The 13,123-nt window shown below is 46.7% G+C and overlaps 1 protein-coding gene across 1 annotated transcript in view; it reads right to left on the minus strand.

Annotated features, from left to right (window-relative positions):
• Positions 1 to 6,856: 6,856 nt before the first annotated feature.
• The window catches only part of GALNT10 (polypeptide N-acetylgalactosaminyltransferase 10), a gene marked incomplete at both ends in the record, with an annotated part of 78,312 nt that continues 72,045 nt past the window's right edge, over positions 6,857 to 13,123 (minus strand). Inside the window, 4 exons of the mRNA XM_080353596.1 lie at positions 6,857 to 7,024; positions 7,794 to 7,943; positions 10,590 to 10,706; positions 11,351 to 11,572. Coding sequence (XP_080209722.1) covers positions 6,857 to 7,024; positions 7,794 to 7,943; positions 10,590 to 10,706; positions 11,351 to 11,572 — 657 coding nt within the window. The remainder of the gene's footprint in view (positions 7,025 to 7,793; positions 7,944 to 10,589; positions 10,707 to 11,350; positions 11,573 to 13,123) is intronic.

Below are 13,123 nucleotides of genomic sequence, written 5' to 3' on the forward strand. Positions count from 1 at the left end.
TTAACACAGGAAACCCAGGAGCTTCTGAATTAGCTGTTCACACAAGTTTTGCACTTAGAAGTCAGATAGTTTAAGAAACACACACAAACACTGCACAAGTCAAGCTTCCTCTCAAATCCTTATCTCCCAACCCCTTCCCCTCTTCTCTCTTGTCCAGCAAGGCACTAGGAAATGGTTCAAGTTTAAGCATTTGCTGTACATTTACATGTAAAAAGGCACATCTTTATTTGAATGATGCTGTACTCCCCCTTCAGTAAGGCTCACCGCGCTTCTCTTGTGGTGTGGAAAATAAAGTTAATTTCCCAGGCATGAAAAAAAGACACCGTGCGCAGGTAAGAGCCCCAAACCTATTACTCTGTCTGTAGGCCTTAGAAATTAGCACCAGTATAAATCAACAACAGCTACACGAGTAAATCAAAGTATTATTTTGCCACATAACACACGTCCAGGGATCCCCCTGTTGTCTGGGATTCTGATACTTAAAAGCAGCAGAATTGATGCAGCCACAGAGAGAGGGGTGGTTTGAATACTCTTGGGGAAAAATACGAAAACATTTATTTTGCATTAGATAATCACTGGTATTTAATCTCCAGTCTTGACTTGCATGCAGATGTGAAGATTTGCTTATGTATTCATGTTTTGGCAATTTTGCTTACAGATAACCAAAAGTAATTGGAATAATTAACCAAATTGTGCAGCAAAGGCTCAATTAAAGATGTAGATGATGAAATACAGCTTCTGTTTCTCAATCAGTGGATGGTTGGCTATATTAAGTCTTCTCATTAGTCAGCAAAGCCTCTAGGGTATTGAAAAGTATGATTGATGCAAATAAATTAATAGCTTGAGGCCCAGTGAGCCAGTCAGAAGTGTACAGAATTTGTGGAGCACTTATCACACTCAGATCCCAGACCTTCAGAAAACAGATCAGATCAACCATACTGAGAAGGATCCAGTAGGACCACTCACACTAAAGCTCCAGCTTCCATGTACTGGTGGTTGGTTGTCAAACAGGAATCGCCTCAACCGTTACCTATCTTTTGGTACAAACTGCTAAGAGTCATCCATTCTCTCCAAATTAAGATGACTAAGTGGTAAAAGACCTGTTCGTTACTGCAGTTCTCTCTGAAGCAAGCGTCCAGCAAGCCGAGCAGCGAGGGCTCTCTTCACAAGGTGAGCCCAAGTACAAAGCAAGCCATGCATTTTAGAAATGGAAGTTAATCCTCTCATTAGAAAACTAAGACACACAAAGTTGCAAGCTGCAAGCAGAACGACCTACAGTCCATTTATATCGTTTGCTGATTGTGTCCCAATTGTAAAAAACTAGCACTGTTCATGGACAAACAGCTTCTTGTTCCACAGGTATTGAAACATTCATAAAGACATCTGGTCAGGCCATCAAGCAATCCACTGTCAGCACTACTAGGCTAATGAGAGCATTAATAACTTAAGGAAAGCAACAGCCAGACACAAAACACTGGAAGGTGGCTCTGCCTCCCATAGGAATGAAAAGGGATCCTAGTGACAGACATATTGTAGGTACAGAGAACATAAAATGTCAACTCTGTCTGACACTGGTCTCACTTCCATAGCAATACTGCTGCAAAACTGTCACAAGCAAAGCCTACAGCTTTCTTCACTCCCAAAATATTAGACACCAAACACATTTGGCAAGCCTGGTTCCCAGCTGCAACACAGCGCTCGTGTTTCCTCTGCTTCGTGACTGCATGGGCCAGGTAAGTTGGCAGAAATGGTCAGGCATGGCCTGAGCTGTGAGGATGAGCGACTTGCAAATGATTTTGAACTTCATAGTCAATACATCAGACCTGAGAGGCTGCTCAGGGGTTGTAGCTGGGCTTGTCCCAGTGGGGCAGCATTCTAGAACTGATGAGGACCAGGTGGCCTCCTATGCTCCTAGGGAGAAATGGGAGTGCTCTGCTCGCTCCTTGAAATGCCTGTACACCAATGCGCGCAGCATGGGGAATAAGCAGGAGGAGTTAGAATCCTATGTTCGGCTGGGAGATTATGACCTGGTGGCAATTACAGAAACATGGTGGGACAGTTCACATGACTGGAATGTGGTCATGGATGGCTATGCCCTTTTCAGAAAAGACAGGCCAGCCAGGCGTGGTGGTGGAGTTGCTCTCTATGTGAGAGAGCAACTACAATGTACTGAATTCTGCCCAGGAGTGGATGATGAGCGAGTTGAGAGTGTATGGGTCAGGATCAAGGGGCAGGCTGGCAGGGGTGACACTGTTGTGGGCGTCTGTTACAGGCCACCAGATCAGGCTGAGGAAGTTGATGAGGCCTTCTATGGGCAGCTGAGAGTGGCCTCGCAGTCACAGGCCCTGGTTGTTGTGGGTGATTTTAACTTCCCTGATGTTTGCTGGAAGGACCATTCAGCCAGCCAGCCACAGTCCAGGAGGTTCCTCCAGTGCATTGATGATAACTTCCTCATGCAGATGGTGGAGGAGCCGACTAGGAGAGGTGCACTGCTGGATCTCATCCTCACTAACAAGGAGGGTCTGGTCGAAGCAGTAAAGGTTGAGGGCTGCCTGGGTTGCAGTGACCACGAGATGGTGGAGTTCAGCATCTTGTGTGGCAGGAACAGCATAGCAAGTAGAATTGCAACCCTGGACTTTAGCAGGGCTAACTTTGGCCTTTTCAAGCAATTGCTGGGGGAAATTCCATGGGCAAGACTGCTTGAAGGAAAAGGGGCCCAAGAGAGCTGGATTGCATTCAGCGATTGCTTCTTCCGCGCTCAGGATCAGAGCATCCCCACACGTAGGAAGTCAAGGAAGGGAGCCAGGAGGCCTGCGTGGTTGAATAGGAATCTATTGGGTATGCTCAAGCAGAAGAGGAGAGTTTACAGGTCATGGAAGCAGGGGCTGGCCACTTGGGAAGAATATAAGGCTGCTGTTAGAGGATGTAGGAAGGCAGCTAGGATAGCCAAGGCCTCCTTAGAATTACAGCTGGCGAGAGGGGTCAAGGACAGCAAAAAGAACTTTTTCAAATACATAGCGGATAAAACTAATACCAGAGGCAATGTAGGCCCACTGAGGAATGGGGTGGGTGCCCTGGTGGCGGAAGATACAGAGAAGGCAGAATTACTGAATGCCTTCTTTGTCTCTGTCTACTCTGCCGGAGGCTGTCCTGGGGAGCCCTGTACCCCTGAGACCCCAGATGAAGCCAGGTCAATGGAGGAGCTTGCTTTAGTTGACGAGGACTGGGTTAAGGAGCAATTAAATAGACTGGACATCCATAAATCCATGGGTCCAGATGGGATGCATCCGCGGGTGCTGAGGGAGCTGGCTGAGGTCATTGCTGGACCGCTCTCCATCATCTTTGCCAAGTCTTGGGAAACGGGAGAGGTGCCTGAGGATTGGAGGAAAGCAAATGTCACTCCAATCTTCAAAAAGGGCAAGAAGGAGGACCCGGGTAACTATAGACCGGTCAGCCTCACCTCTGTCCCTGGGAAAGTAATGGAACAACTTATCCTTGGTGCTATCTCAAGGCATATCAAGGATAGGAAGGTTATTAGGGGCAGTCAGCATGGCTTTACCAAGGGTAAGTCATGCTTGACCAACCTCATAGCCTTTTATGAGAATGTTACAAGGTGGATGGATGATGGCAGAGCCGTGGATGTGGTCTACCTTGACTTCAGTAAAGCCTTTGACACAGTCTCCCACAGCATCCTAGTTGCTAAGTTGCAGAGGTGTGGTCTAGACAATAGAGTAGTGAGGTGGGTTACAAACTGGCTTAAGGAGAGAAGCCAGAGAGTGGTAGTCAATGGTGTGGAGTCTAGTTGGAGACCAGTATCTAGTGGAGTACCTCAGGGGTCAGTACTGGGGCCAGTATTATTCAATATATTCATTAACGACTTAGACGAGGGAATAGAGTGTACTATCAGCAAGTTTGCTGATGACACTAAGCTGGGAGGAGTGGCTGACACGCCAGAAGGCTGTGCTGCCATCCAGCGAGACCTAGACAGGCTGGAGAGTTGGGCGGGGAATAACCTAATGAAATTTAACAAGGAAAAGTGTAGAGTCCTGCATCTGGGCAGGAACAACCCCAGGTTCCAGTATCGGTTGGGAAATTACATATTAGAGAGCAGTGTAGGGGAAAGGGACCTGGGGATCCTGGTGGACAACAGGATGACCATGAGCCAGCACTGTGCCCTTGTGGCCAGGAAGGCCAATGGCATCCTGGGATGTATTAGAAGGGGGGTGGTTAGTAGATCGAGAGAGGTCCTCCTTCCCCTCTACTCTGCCCTGGTGAGACCCCATCTGGAATATTGTGTCCAGTTCTGGGCCCCTCAGTTCAAGAAGGACAAGGAACTGCTGGAGAGGGTCCAGCGTAGGGCAACCAAGATGATTAAGGGAGTGGAGCATCTCCCTTATGAGGAAAGGCTGAGGGAGCTGGGTCTCTTTAGTTTGGAGAAGAGGAGATTGAGGGGTGACCTTATTAATGTTTATAAATATATTAAAGGTGAGTGCCATGAGGATGGAGCTAGGCTCTTCTCGTTGGCAAACAATGATAGGACAAGGGGCAATGGGATCAAGCTGGAACACAAGAGGTTCCACTTAAATTTGAGAAAAAACTTCTTCTCAGTAAGGGTGACAGAGCACTGGAACAGGCTGCCCAGGGGGGTTGTGGAGTCTCCTTCTCTGGAGACATTCAAGACCCACCTGGACATGTTCCTGTGCAACCTCACTTAGGCGTTCCTGCTCCAGCAGGGGGATTGGACTAGATGATCTTTTGAGGTCCCTTCCAATCCAGAACATACTGTGATACTGTGATACTGTGGTCATGCCCCAGTCTGCTCCTGGTTTACAGACACAGCCCTACACATCCTTAAAAACACCAGACTCACAGAATCACAGAGTGGTTGGGGTTGGAAGGGACCTCTGGAGATCATCCAGTCCAACCCACCTGCTAAAGCAGCTTCACCAAAGCAGATCTCACAGGATCATGTTCAGGTGGGTTTGAATGTCTCCAGAGAAGGAGACTCCACAGCCTCTCTGGGCAGTCTGGTCCAGGGCTCTGGCACCTCAAAGGAAAGAAGTTTCTCTTTATATTCAGATGGAACCTCCTGTGTTTCAGTCTGTGCCCATTGCCCCTCATCCTGTTGTTGGGCACCACTGAAAAGAGTCTGGTCCATCCTCTTGACACCCAACCTTGAGATACTTGTAAGCATTGATAAGATCCCCTCTCAGCTTCTCTTCTCCAGGCTGAACAGCTCCAGCTCTCACCAGAGGGGTGTCCCGCTCCCCCCAGAGTGTTTCAGCCTGGCACCCCAGAGCTGCCTGCACTCCACCTACCCCTGCAACACTCCCGCACGGGCAATGGGACAAACTGCGGAACCGGGCAATTACCAAAAAAGACCAGTTTTACTGATTTACGCAGCATCTTTGCAAATGGTTAAATGCACCGTCATTCACAGCCTTTACTAAAAAATGCCACTGCTGCCTTCAACTTAAGACTAAGTCAGACGAACTAGTAAATCTGTTTTTGCAACAACTTCATTTTAAACCAGTGTGGGTTTTCTTTTTTAAATGCTCGCTCAGACTCAAAACCAAGGGTCTTCCATTCATTCTTCAGTGGTAGTACTTTATTCCAGAGACAACCCTGGTTCAGTGTCTGGCAGATCCTGCAGCCAAACCAGAAGGGTAACACCTTGGCGTTGCTAACTGACTACATAAGGGACAGGGCACCAGTGAAATAGGCCCGTCAATCTGTGCCTGGGCAGACAGATTTCCAGTCACAGTAAACTGTACAGTGCTGTGGATGTTGGGAAAAAAAGGAGAGATTAACAGTACATTCCCACAAGCCTAGAACACTACTGACCACAGGACTCGTGACCGCAGCAAACTACAGACTGACGGACTAATGGGTAAAGACCAATGGCTAATCTCAACCCTGACTTAATCATCCTGAATTAATCTGCTCATACCAGCTGTAAATTAAGTTAGACTTTAAAACTCTAAAGGAAAAAATGGAAGTTGCCTTCATGTAGTAGATTTAATTCTGAGAAACCCTAGAGGTGTCCATGTTAGAAAGATTCTGAATAAGAGGCTGATTTAGAACCTGATATCCAAAGGCTCTTGGCAAGAATCTTCACCATTCTTAGTTAAAAACCCTCTGCTCACCTTTCACCTTGAAGAGTCAACAGTGAGTGACAAACTGACTGTAAAGTGAAGGGACCAGAAACTCAGATTTCTCATCATTAACAACTACAGCAATATTCCCAACACTTGGCTGCACTTCCACTAGAGCTCATTCCTTTATCAGAGCTACGATTTGGAAAGTAATAATATTCAATCTGTTTGAAATACATCTTTGTTTAGGGAAAAAAAAAATTCACTTCGTTTTACATTTTGATGGCCTTTTTTTTTTATCAAAGGACTAAATCTCATGTTCAAGATTTTACTTATGTGGACTTTGGGAGATAAAACACATACGTGGGAACACTTCAGCGGGTGGTATAGCAGCTACAGAACGTCCTGGAGGCTCCTGGATAAGAAAATCATTTAACATCAGACCCAGGTGGGAAAAACAACAGTGAAAAACAAAAAAGGCAAAAAGCAGTTTGAATCACATTCAGACTCCTCTAAAAACAGAGTTTCTGCTCCAGTCTCAGCACAGAAGTGGCTCTGGCAAAGCCTTTGAAATTTCACCATCCTCAGAAGAGAAGGATGCAGCATCTTCACAATAAAGACTGGCCTGCTAGTTAACCTTCTCCTGAGATTCTCCCTTTTACCTTCATTAACTGTTTAAAAAAAAGTATTCTTAAAAAAATCTTTTGTAACCCTCCCCAGTAAAAACTATAATTGTAAAATATATATGTTTTCTCAGTCTTTTAAAGATCAAGGTTTCTGTTAAATTTTTCCAAGACGGTTGAGTTTGTATGTTCAAATATCCACTGCTGTGTTGGAGATGAAGGATTGCAGCTGTTCATAAAGATCTTTCGGTCACTCTCACTGCAGTCCATACAGCTGCTGCTTACTGGATGGAAGAGGGTCTTGTCCTGGAGAAGAGAAATTTGATGTGAGGTTGCCAAGCAGAGAAGCAAAGTTGTTCTAAAACCAACAGAAAGAAGTCTTAAAAAACAAGGCAAGCTGTTTTGTCACTGGGACGTATGACAATAAGTTGTTGGTTGGCAAGTGGCAGGGTCCATTCCCACCCCTTGCAACAGAACCCAGCCCAATCCTCCCATCTGCACAGGGAAGCTGGAAAGCTACATCTAAAGCCAGGTTCTCCAGCCACCAGGCTCTCATCCCGCTGCAGTCGCTCCACAGCACCTGCATGCAGATTGCAGGGACTTGGACAGGACATTTAGTCAAGAATTCACTTCCTGTTGCCCACAGAAGGATAGCTTAGGAGGAGGATAAATAAATCCTTATCTACTTTTGGCATAACTTCTAGTGCTTAGAACAAACCAACAGACACACCACACCTTTCTGCAAGCAGGTTTTGCAAGCGTTTTGCATCACCTCAGTGCCAGCTGTGGACAGAGCCACAAGGAGAGTGTCCTTCTGCTTAGCAAGCCCTGGAGAAGCAGTTGTCACCATTTCTAACCAGTGGAAGAGGGGAGAAGAGGGGAGTCGCCTCTTTCTGATCAAGAGTAATTAATGGCACAATGATAACAGACTGCCTGCGGATTCTCTTAGCGCCGCTACATGAACAGAGGAATAAAACGTGAGCGGTGACATTTTAAGGAAATTTGAACGCCTACAGGCAGTTTGGCACCTTAAACGAGCACACGCACATGCATGTGCACACACATGCAGACTCACTTTTCGGTATCTCCAGAGCTGGTTCCCCTTCATTCCGTGACAGTCATAGAGGGTCACAGGACTGCTGTGGGAAATGGCATCAAAACAAAACTTCTTGGTATGCTGAGGATCCCCAGGACGGATGTCTTCTCTCCAACTGAACGTGAACACCTGCCAGGACAAACAGGACCCTCAGGATGGCTGGCACCGCACATGGTGCTTTCACCAGCAGAATGACGTTCCCTTCTTTGCCCACAGGGTGGGGATGGCTTCAGAGAAATGACATCTTATAGAGAAATACCTCTGGGAACAGTGACTGCTGACCAGGAGGGTCTGTACCAGCCACTCCACAGACTGCCGCACCGCTAAATGAGTGTGCTGCTGCAAACAGCCGTGCTGGTTATCTCAGGTACTGATAGCAGCTGTGAATGTCTCTGCAATGCAGACACACATCACGGATTAAGTGAGCAGCTGACCAATTACAGCACTTCACAGGTAGCAAAAAAGGCAGAGTGCTACAGGAGCTCTGAGTTAACGCCGGCGGTCATCACATGGGTCTGCCTGCAGCCACCTTGGGAAGAGTCTGTCCCACACCTCTGGGACAGGAGCCCACAGCTCCCCACCCCACCCACAGGAGTATCAGAAGGACAAATATGGGGCAAATGCTTCCTGGAGCTCTCTCCTACTGACCCTGCAGTGATTTCTCAGAACTTGCAGGTGAAATGAAGAGAAGCATACTACAAAAAAAACCAGAAAGGATTTTAGCTCTAGTAACCAGGCACAACCTATGCCTGACAACGCTGTGGCCTTGATGAAAGCTGCCTGTCCTGGTTTCAGCTGGGATAGAGTTAATTTTCTTCCTACTAGCTGGTAGAGTGCTGCGTTTGCGATCTAGAAGGAAAATAATGTCGATAACACACTGATGTTTTAGTTATTGCTAAGTAGTAGTGAAGGACTTTGCAGCTCCTCACATGGCCCTACCATTGGGAAGGGTGGGAGCAGCCACAGCCGGGACAGCAGACCCAAACTGGCCAAAGGGATGCTCCGCATCACATGATGTCATGCTCAGTATATATTTTGGGGGAAGAAGGAGGAACACAGGGACATTCAGAGTGATGGTGTTCATCCTCCAAAGCAACCTTTATGTGACAGAGCCTGGCTCTCCTGGGGACGGCTGAACACCTGCCTGCCCGTGGGAAGTGGTGAATGAATCCCTTGTTTTGCTGTGATTGTGCACACAGCTTTTGCTTTACCTGTTAAACTGTCTTCACCTCAGCCCACAAGTTTTCTCACTTTTACTGTTCTGATTCCCCCATCCCACGGGGAGGGAGCAATGGGCTGCGTGGTGCTTAGGTTCCAGTTGGGGTTAAACCACAACACCACCAGATGCGAGCACATGTGGCCTGGAAACCCTGAGCCACCAGGCTGGACTACGGTAGAAAAGTTGGAGGAACTACCACCACACGCATGCTCTGCTCCTTGCCCTGCCCTGTTGGCATTTGGTTTTGGCCACAGCTTGAGACGGTCGCGTGATCCAGCTGCATCGTCAGCTTGATAATCAGAGCTTGGCTTATGACATGTTTTAAGCACCGTAGGACCAAATCTCACAAAACACAAACTGGTTTAAAGGCAGGCACTCGGGTCCAGCTTTTGCTTTCTGCTTTGACAAGAACAGCATCTCTGGCAAGGCTGCAAGTGTCCTCTGTGACCAGCACTAGCCAGCGTGGTTCTGCAGGGCTACAGCCAGCACACGTGCCTCTCGGTCCCCAAAGGGAAGGGGCTGTTCTGGGGACTCCTTTTGGAGCCAGGGGGAGGAACGGTCCTCTCTTCAGAGAGATCTCATGGAACAGTAAGGAAGACCAGTAACGAGCAGGGTGCTGCTATTTGAAGTAGCATGGCCAAAAACTTTTGCACAAAGAAGCTACTTTGTTCCTGTCTCTCTTCCCAGAGAAATCATTGCAATTGTTTAGGCTCAATGCTACATAGAAGTTCAAAACGCATTCTCCTCCTAAACATAAGCCAACACTAATTGTTCAAGATCCTCCTGAAGCAACAAAGGCTTAGTTTTGGACTGTGCCTGAGTAAATTGGTTTTGTTTCTAGTTTTCATGCATCAAAATTGATATGCAACAGCCTTCTGTCTCCTACTACTGAAGCCATTCCCCTGAAGAGTTATGCATGGCTCTGTAATAGAGGCATTGTTTTCTTGATCTTTTCTCAGCTCAGCTGCTACAGTTTAGACAAACTAATATTTCCCTCCCTTCTGTTACAATAAAGCTGTCATTTCTGGCACCTTATATGTTGAGAAGGTGAATTTATAGCCTGGCCGGTTTCATCTCTCTCCAGCAATAGTTGGGTGTTTATAATGCATTTGCCTCCTGTCACAGGGATGATAGTAAATGGTTATTGAATGCTCCTGGAGGTTCATTAATATGCATGATGTTCCTCCATCACTTCTTTCAGCACAACCTTTGAAGTTAATATTCACTTTGTTACATATTACAGCTGCCTTGTTTCTGGTTTCTTTTATTATTTGGGCACATTGTTTTCTTCCGCTTTCTTTTGCTGCTCTGAGAACTTCAAAGCGGAGGTAAAAGCTCAGCACCAAGCCTGCCAGGCTCCAGACCTCGTTACGAGCAAAAGCCACATCCTGCTACAAGCCCATCAAATATAATTAGCACACAAGCCTTGGAGTGCACAGCACCCTCTGTTCACCTGACAGAGTTGTGCAGCAGCCTTCCTTCTCAAACAGTTGTGCTTATAACTTCTTGCTCTGCAGATTTATTCAGGGGCCAATGATCTACCGAGGGACAGTTACCTGCACGTTGTTCCATGCTGCCTCTCCTCTGTCCTTCACGCAGTTTTCCAGCCTCAGTGGGGACCCCAGGGCACCATGCTTAGTATCCACACACAGTCCAGTTCCTACATTGCGTATCTGAAATAGCACATTAGTCGCTGAATCTCTTACTATTACCAAGTGATAGAAAAGAAGGCTTAAACTGCCTCAAGTAGTGGCACTACTCATTTGAAAACAATTTTACGATTCCTCACTAAACTATGCATCTCAGCTGGTAGACAACAGCCAGGAAAGAGCGTGGGAACCATCACCAGCTGTACAACAACCTCCAGGACACAGAAAAACCCATAGCCCACTGTGTTGTAGTGTCTAACAATCCACGGCTTCGCCCCAGGGCGATTCTTCTCCCAGAACACAGCTGACTTCAAAACCAGAGATGGTGTTCCTGGCTTTTGTATGGAAAAGCTAAGGAGCAGAGTAGCTCACCACAGTTGTGTAGCCCTTTGGAAAGACAAGATTTCTACTACTGCTCAGCTGCCACCTCTCCCTAGTCCTCCCTGCTGGCATGTTCTGCCTTCTATTAAATTCACAACATCTGCCTAGTGGCTGCCTTTTATCAGGCCGATATAATGGTAGAGGTGTTCTGAAACATAGCAAACAGGATCTTTAAACTCTGTTTTCCCACCTTACAGCAAACCATTGGTGGAGCACATGGCTCAGGCAACTTTAAAAAGCCAAACCGCAGCCTGTTTGCTCACTGCAGATTTCGAGCACACACTTGCCTCTCCCCAGGCAGCTGCTGGAGGCTCCACTGGTGGGTAAAACTTGGGCAAGTCCCAGGCGACCTCGTTCATGAACCACTTGAAGCTCTTGCAGTTGAGGTTGTTGCGAAGTTCCTTCTGAGCCGCGACGTCCCCTGCAGAAAGATGCCGGTACTCCGGTCTGCGCTGGTATATGTACTCTGCGTATTCATCCATCCACACCTCGGCCACACGCTTCAAGTTCTGCGTGGGTAACAGCCACATGTGAGAACGTGCCAGAAAAATCACGTCAGAACCCTCTGCGCAAACTACCGACATTAGCATTCAGAACAGCTCTCATGTTTTTGCTCAGAACGGATTTTCATTCACATCCACTCTTTCTCTCCAGCTTTAGGACAAAGATTATTTTTATTACTCTCCAGTTCCAAGGGACTTTTAGAAAGATATTTTCAGTTGAGGTCAAAACAGAATCCTGGCACTTGGCCATTATATCTAGCTCCTTGTGGCTAAGAAAAACAACATTAATCAAAAGTTGTTGTGCGGTTCCAACCTCCCCCCCCACACACTTTTTTTCTCTTCTGCAAAGCAGTTAGTCAGAAAATGATGCTGGTAAATACCACTGGACATTGAAAGGTCCCTGACAAAAAGGTGCTTTCTTAAATCCTTCTTATTGCATCTTTTATACTCATCTAGGAATGGGATCTGCAGTACTCCCTTCTGGAAAACTTCAGCTTACAATATGCTTTCTTACCACTATTTTTCTATTTTTTTTGGCTAAAAAAAAGCTGTTCAAAAGAAACTCTCAGATACCACAGCAATGCGGAACTTTCAGGTGATGACCTTTCAGAATAGAAGCAAAGGGTTTCCTTCATGGCAGCAGTATATTTTACCTATCACTGTAAAGCTTAATCCACTGTGCAATTCCAAGACAGCAAAGAACAGCCCGCTCTGGAGACACCCGCCCCACTGCCTGTCCCAACACACTCCAGAGACCGTCAGACCTTGGACTGTTCTCTAGTAACTTCAGGTACGTTCTTGGTGTCACACAGTAACGTGTTGTCTCGTGCAGTCACCACTGCAGTGACTCAACAGCACAGCCCACGTTGCACAGAGATGGTCAGTCCAGCAGGGGTCATTTACTACCAAAAACAATGACGACGTTAAGAATGAGCAGAGTGCTGACCCTGCCTCAAATGCAATTGGCACATGATGAGAGCAGGTGTTCATCTCAAGGTGCTGCACTATCTTAGATGCCAAGTAACAGCCTTCCCTACACCTGTTCACCATCTCCTTCCAGCACTGTGGGAGTGTGCGAGAGCCAAATACCGAATCACAAGAAATAAAGCTCCTTCCTGAAGTGATGGCATAGATAGGAGAGCACTCTATTGCTCTGACAGGTCATTGTTTGGCTGAGTAATAAATCCAAATCTATGACTAGGGTGATGCTACTGAACCAGGAAACATCTTAACACTGTGCAAGCCATAAGACTGCAGAACAGCAGGGTACTTTGTGTTTTGTTTTGGTTTTTTTCAGTTTTGCAGCCTTCCTACTCTTACGATTTTTTTTCTCCCACCAGAGGGCAATGCAATCCCTTCTCAGTTTGGAAATTAACTGGAGAAAGCTAGTGCATGAAAGGCAAAGGCTCTTTCCTCTTTCGGCTGCACTAGATCGAGAAATAAGATGGCACAGAACATTACATTGTGGAAAATTACAGCTCACTCATTCGGTGGTCTGTGATGCTTGAAGCTGAGAGGTCTTTCAATCACCAAAACACAATCACCACGCCAAAGCCT

This window comes from Nesoenas mayeri (genome assembly GCF_963082525.1).
Source record: "Nesoenas mayeri genome assembly, chromosome: 14".
NCBI lineage: Eukaryota > Metazoa > Chordata > Aves > Columbiformes > Columbidae > Nesoenas > Nesoenas mayeri.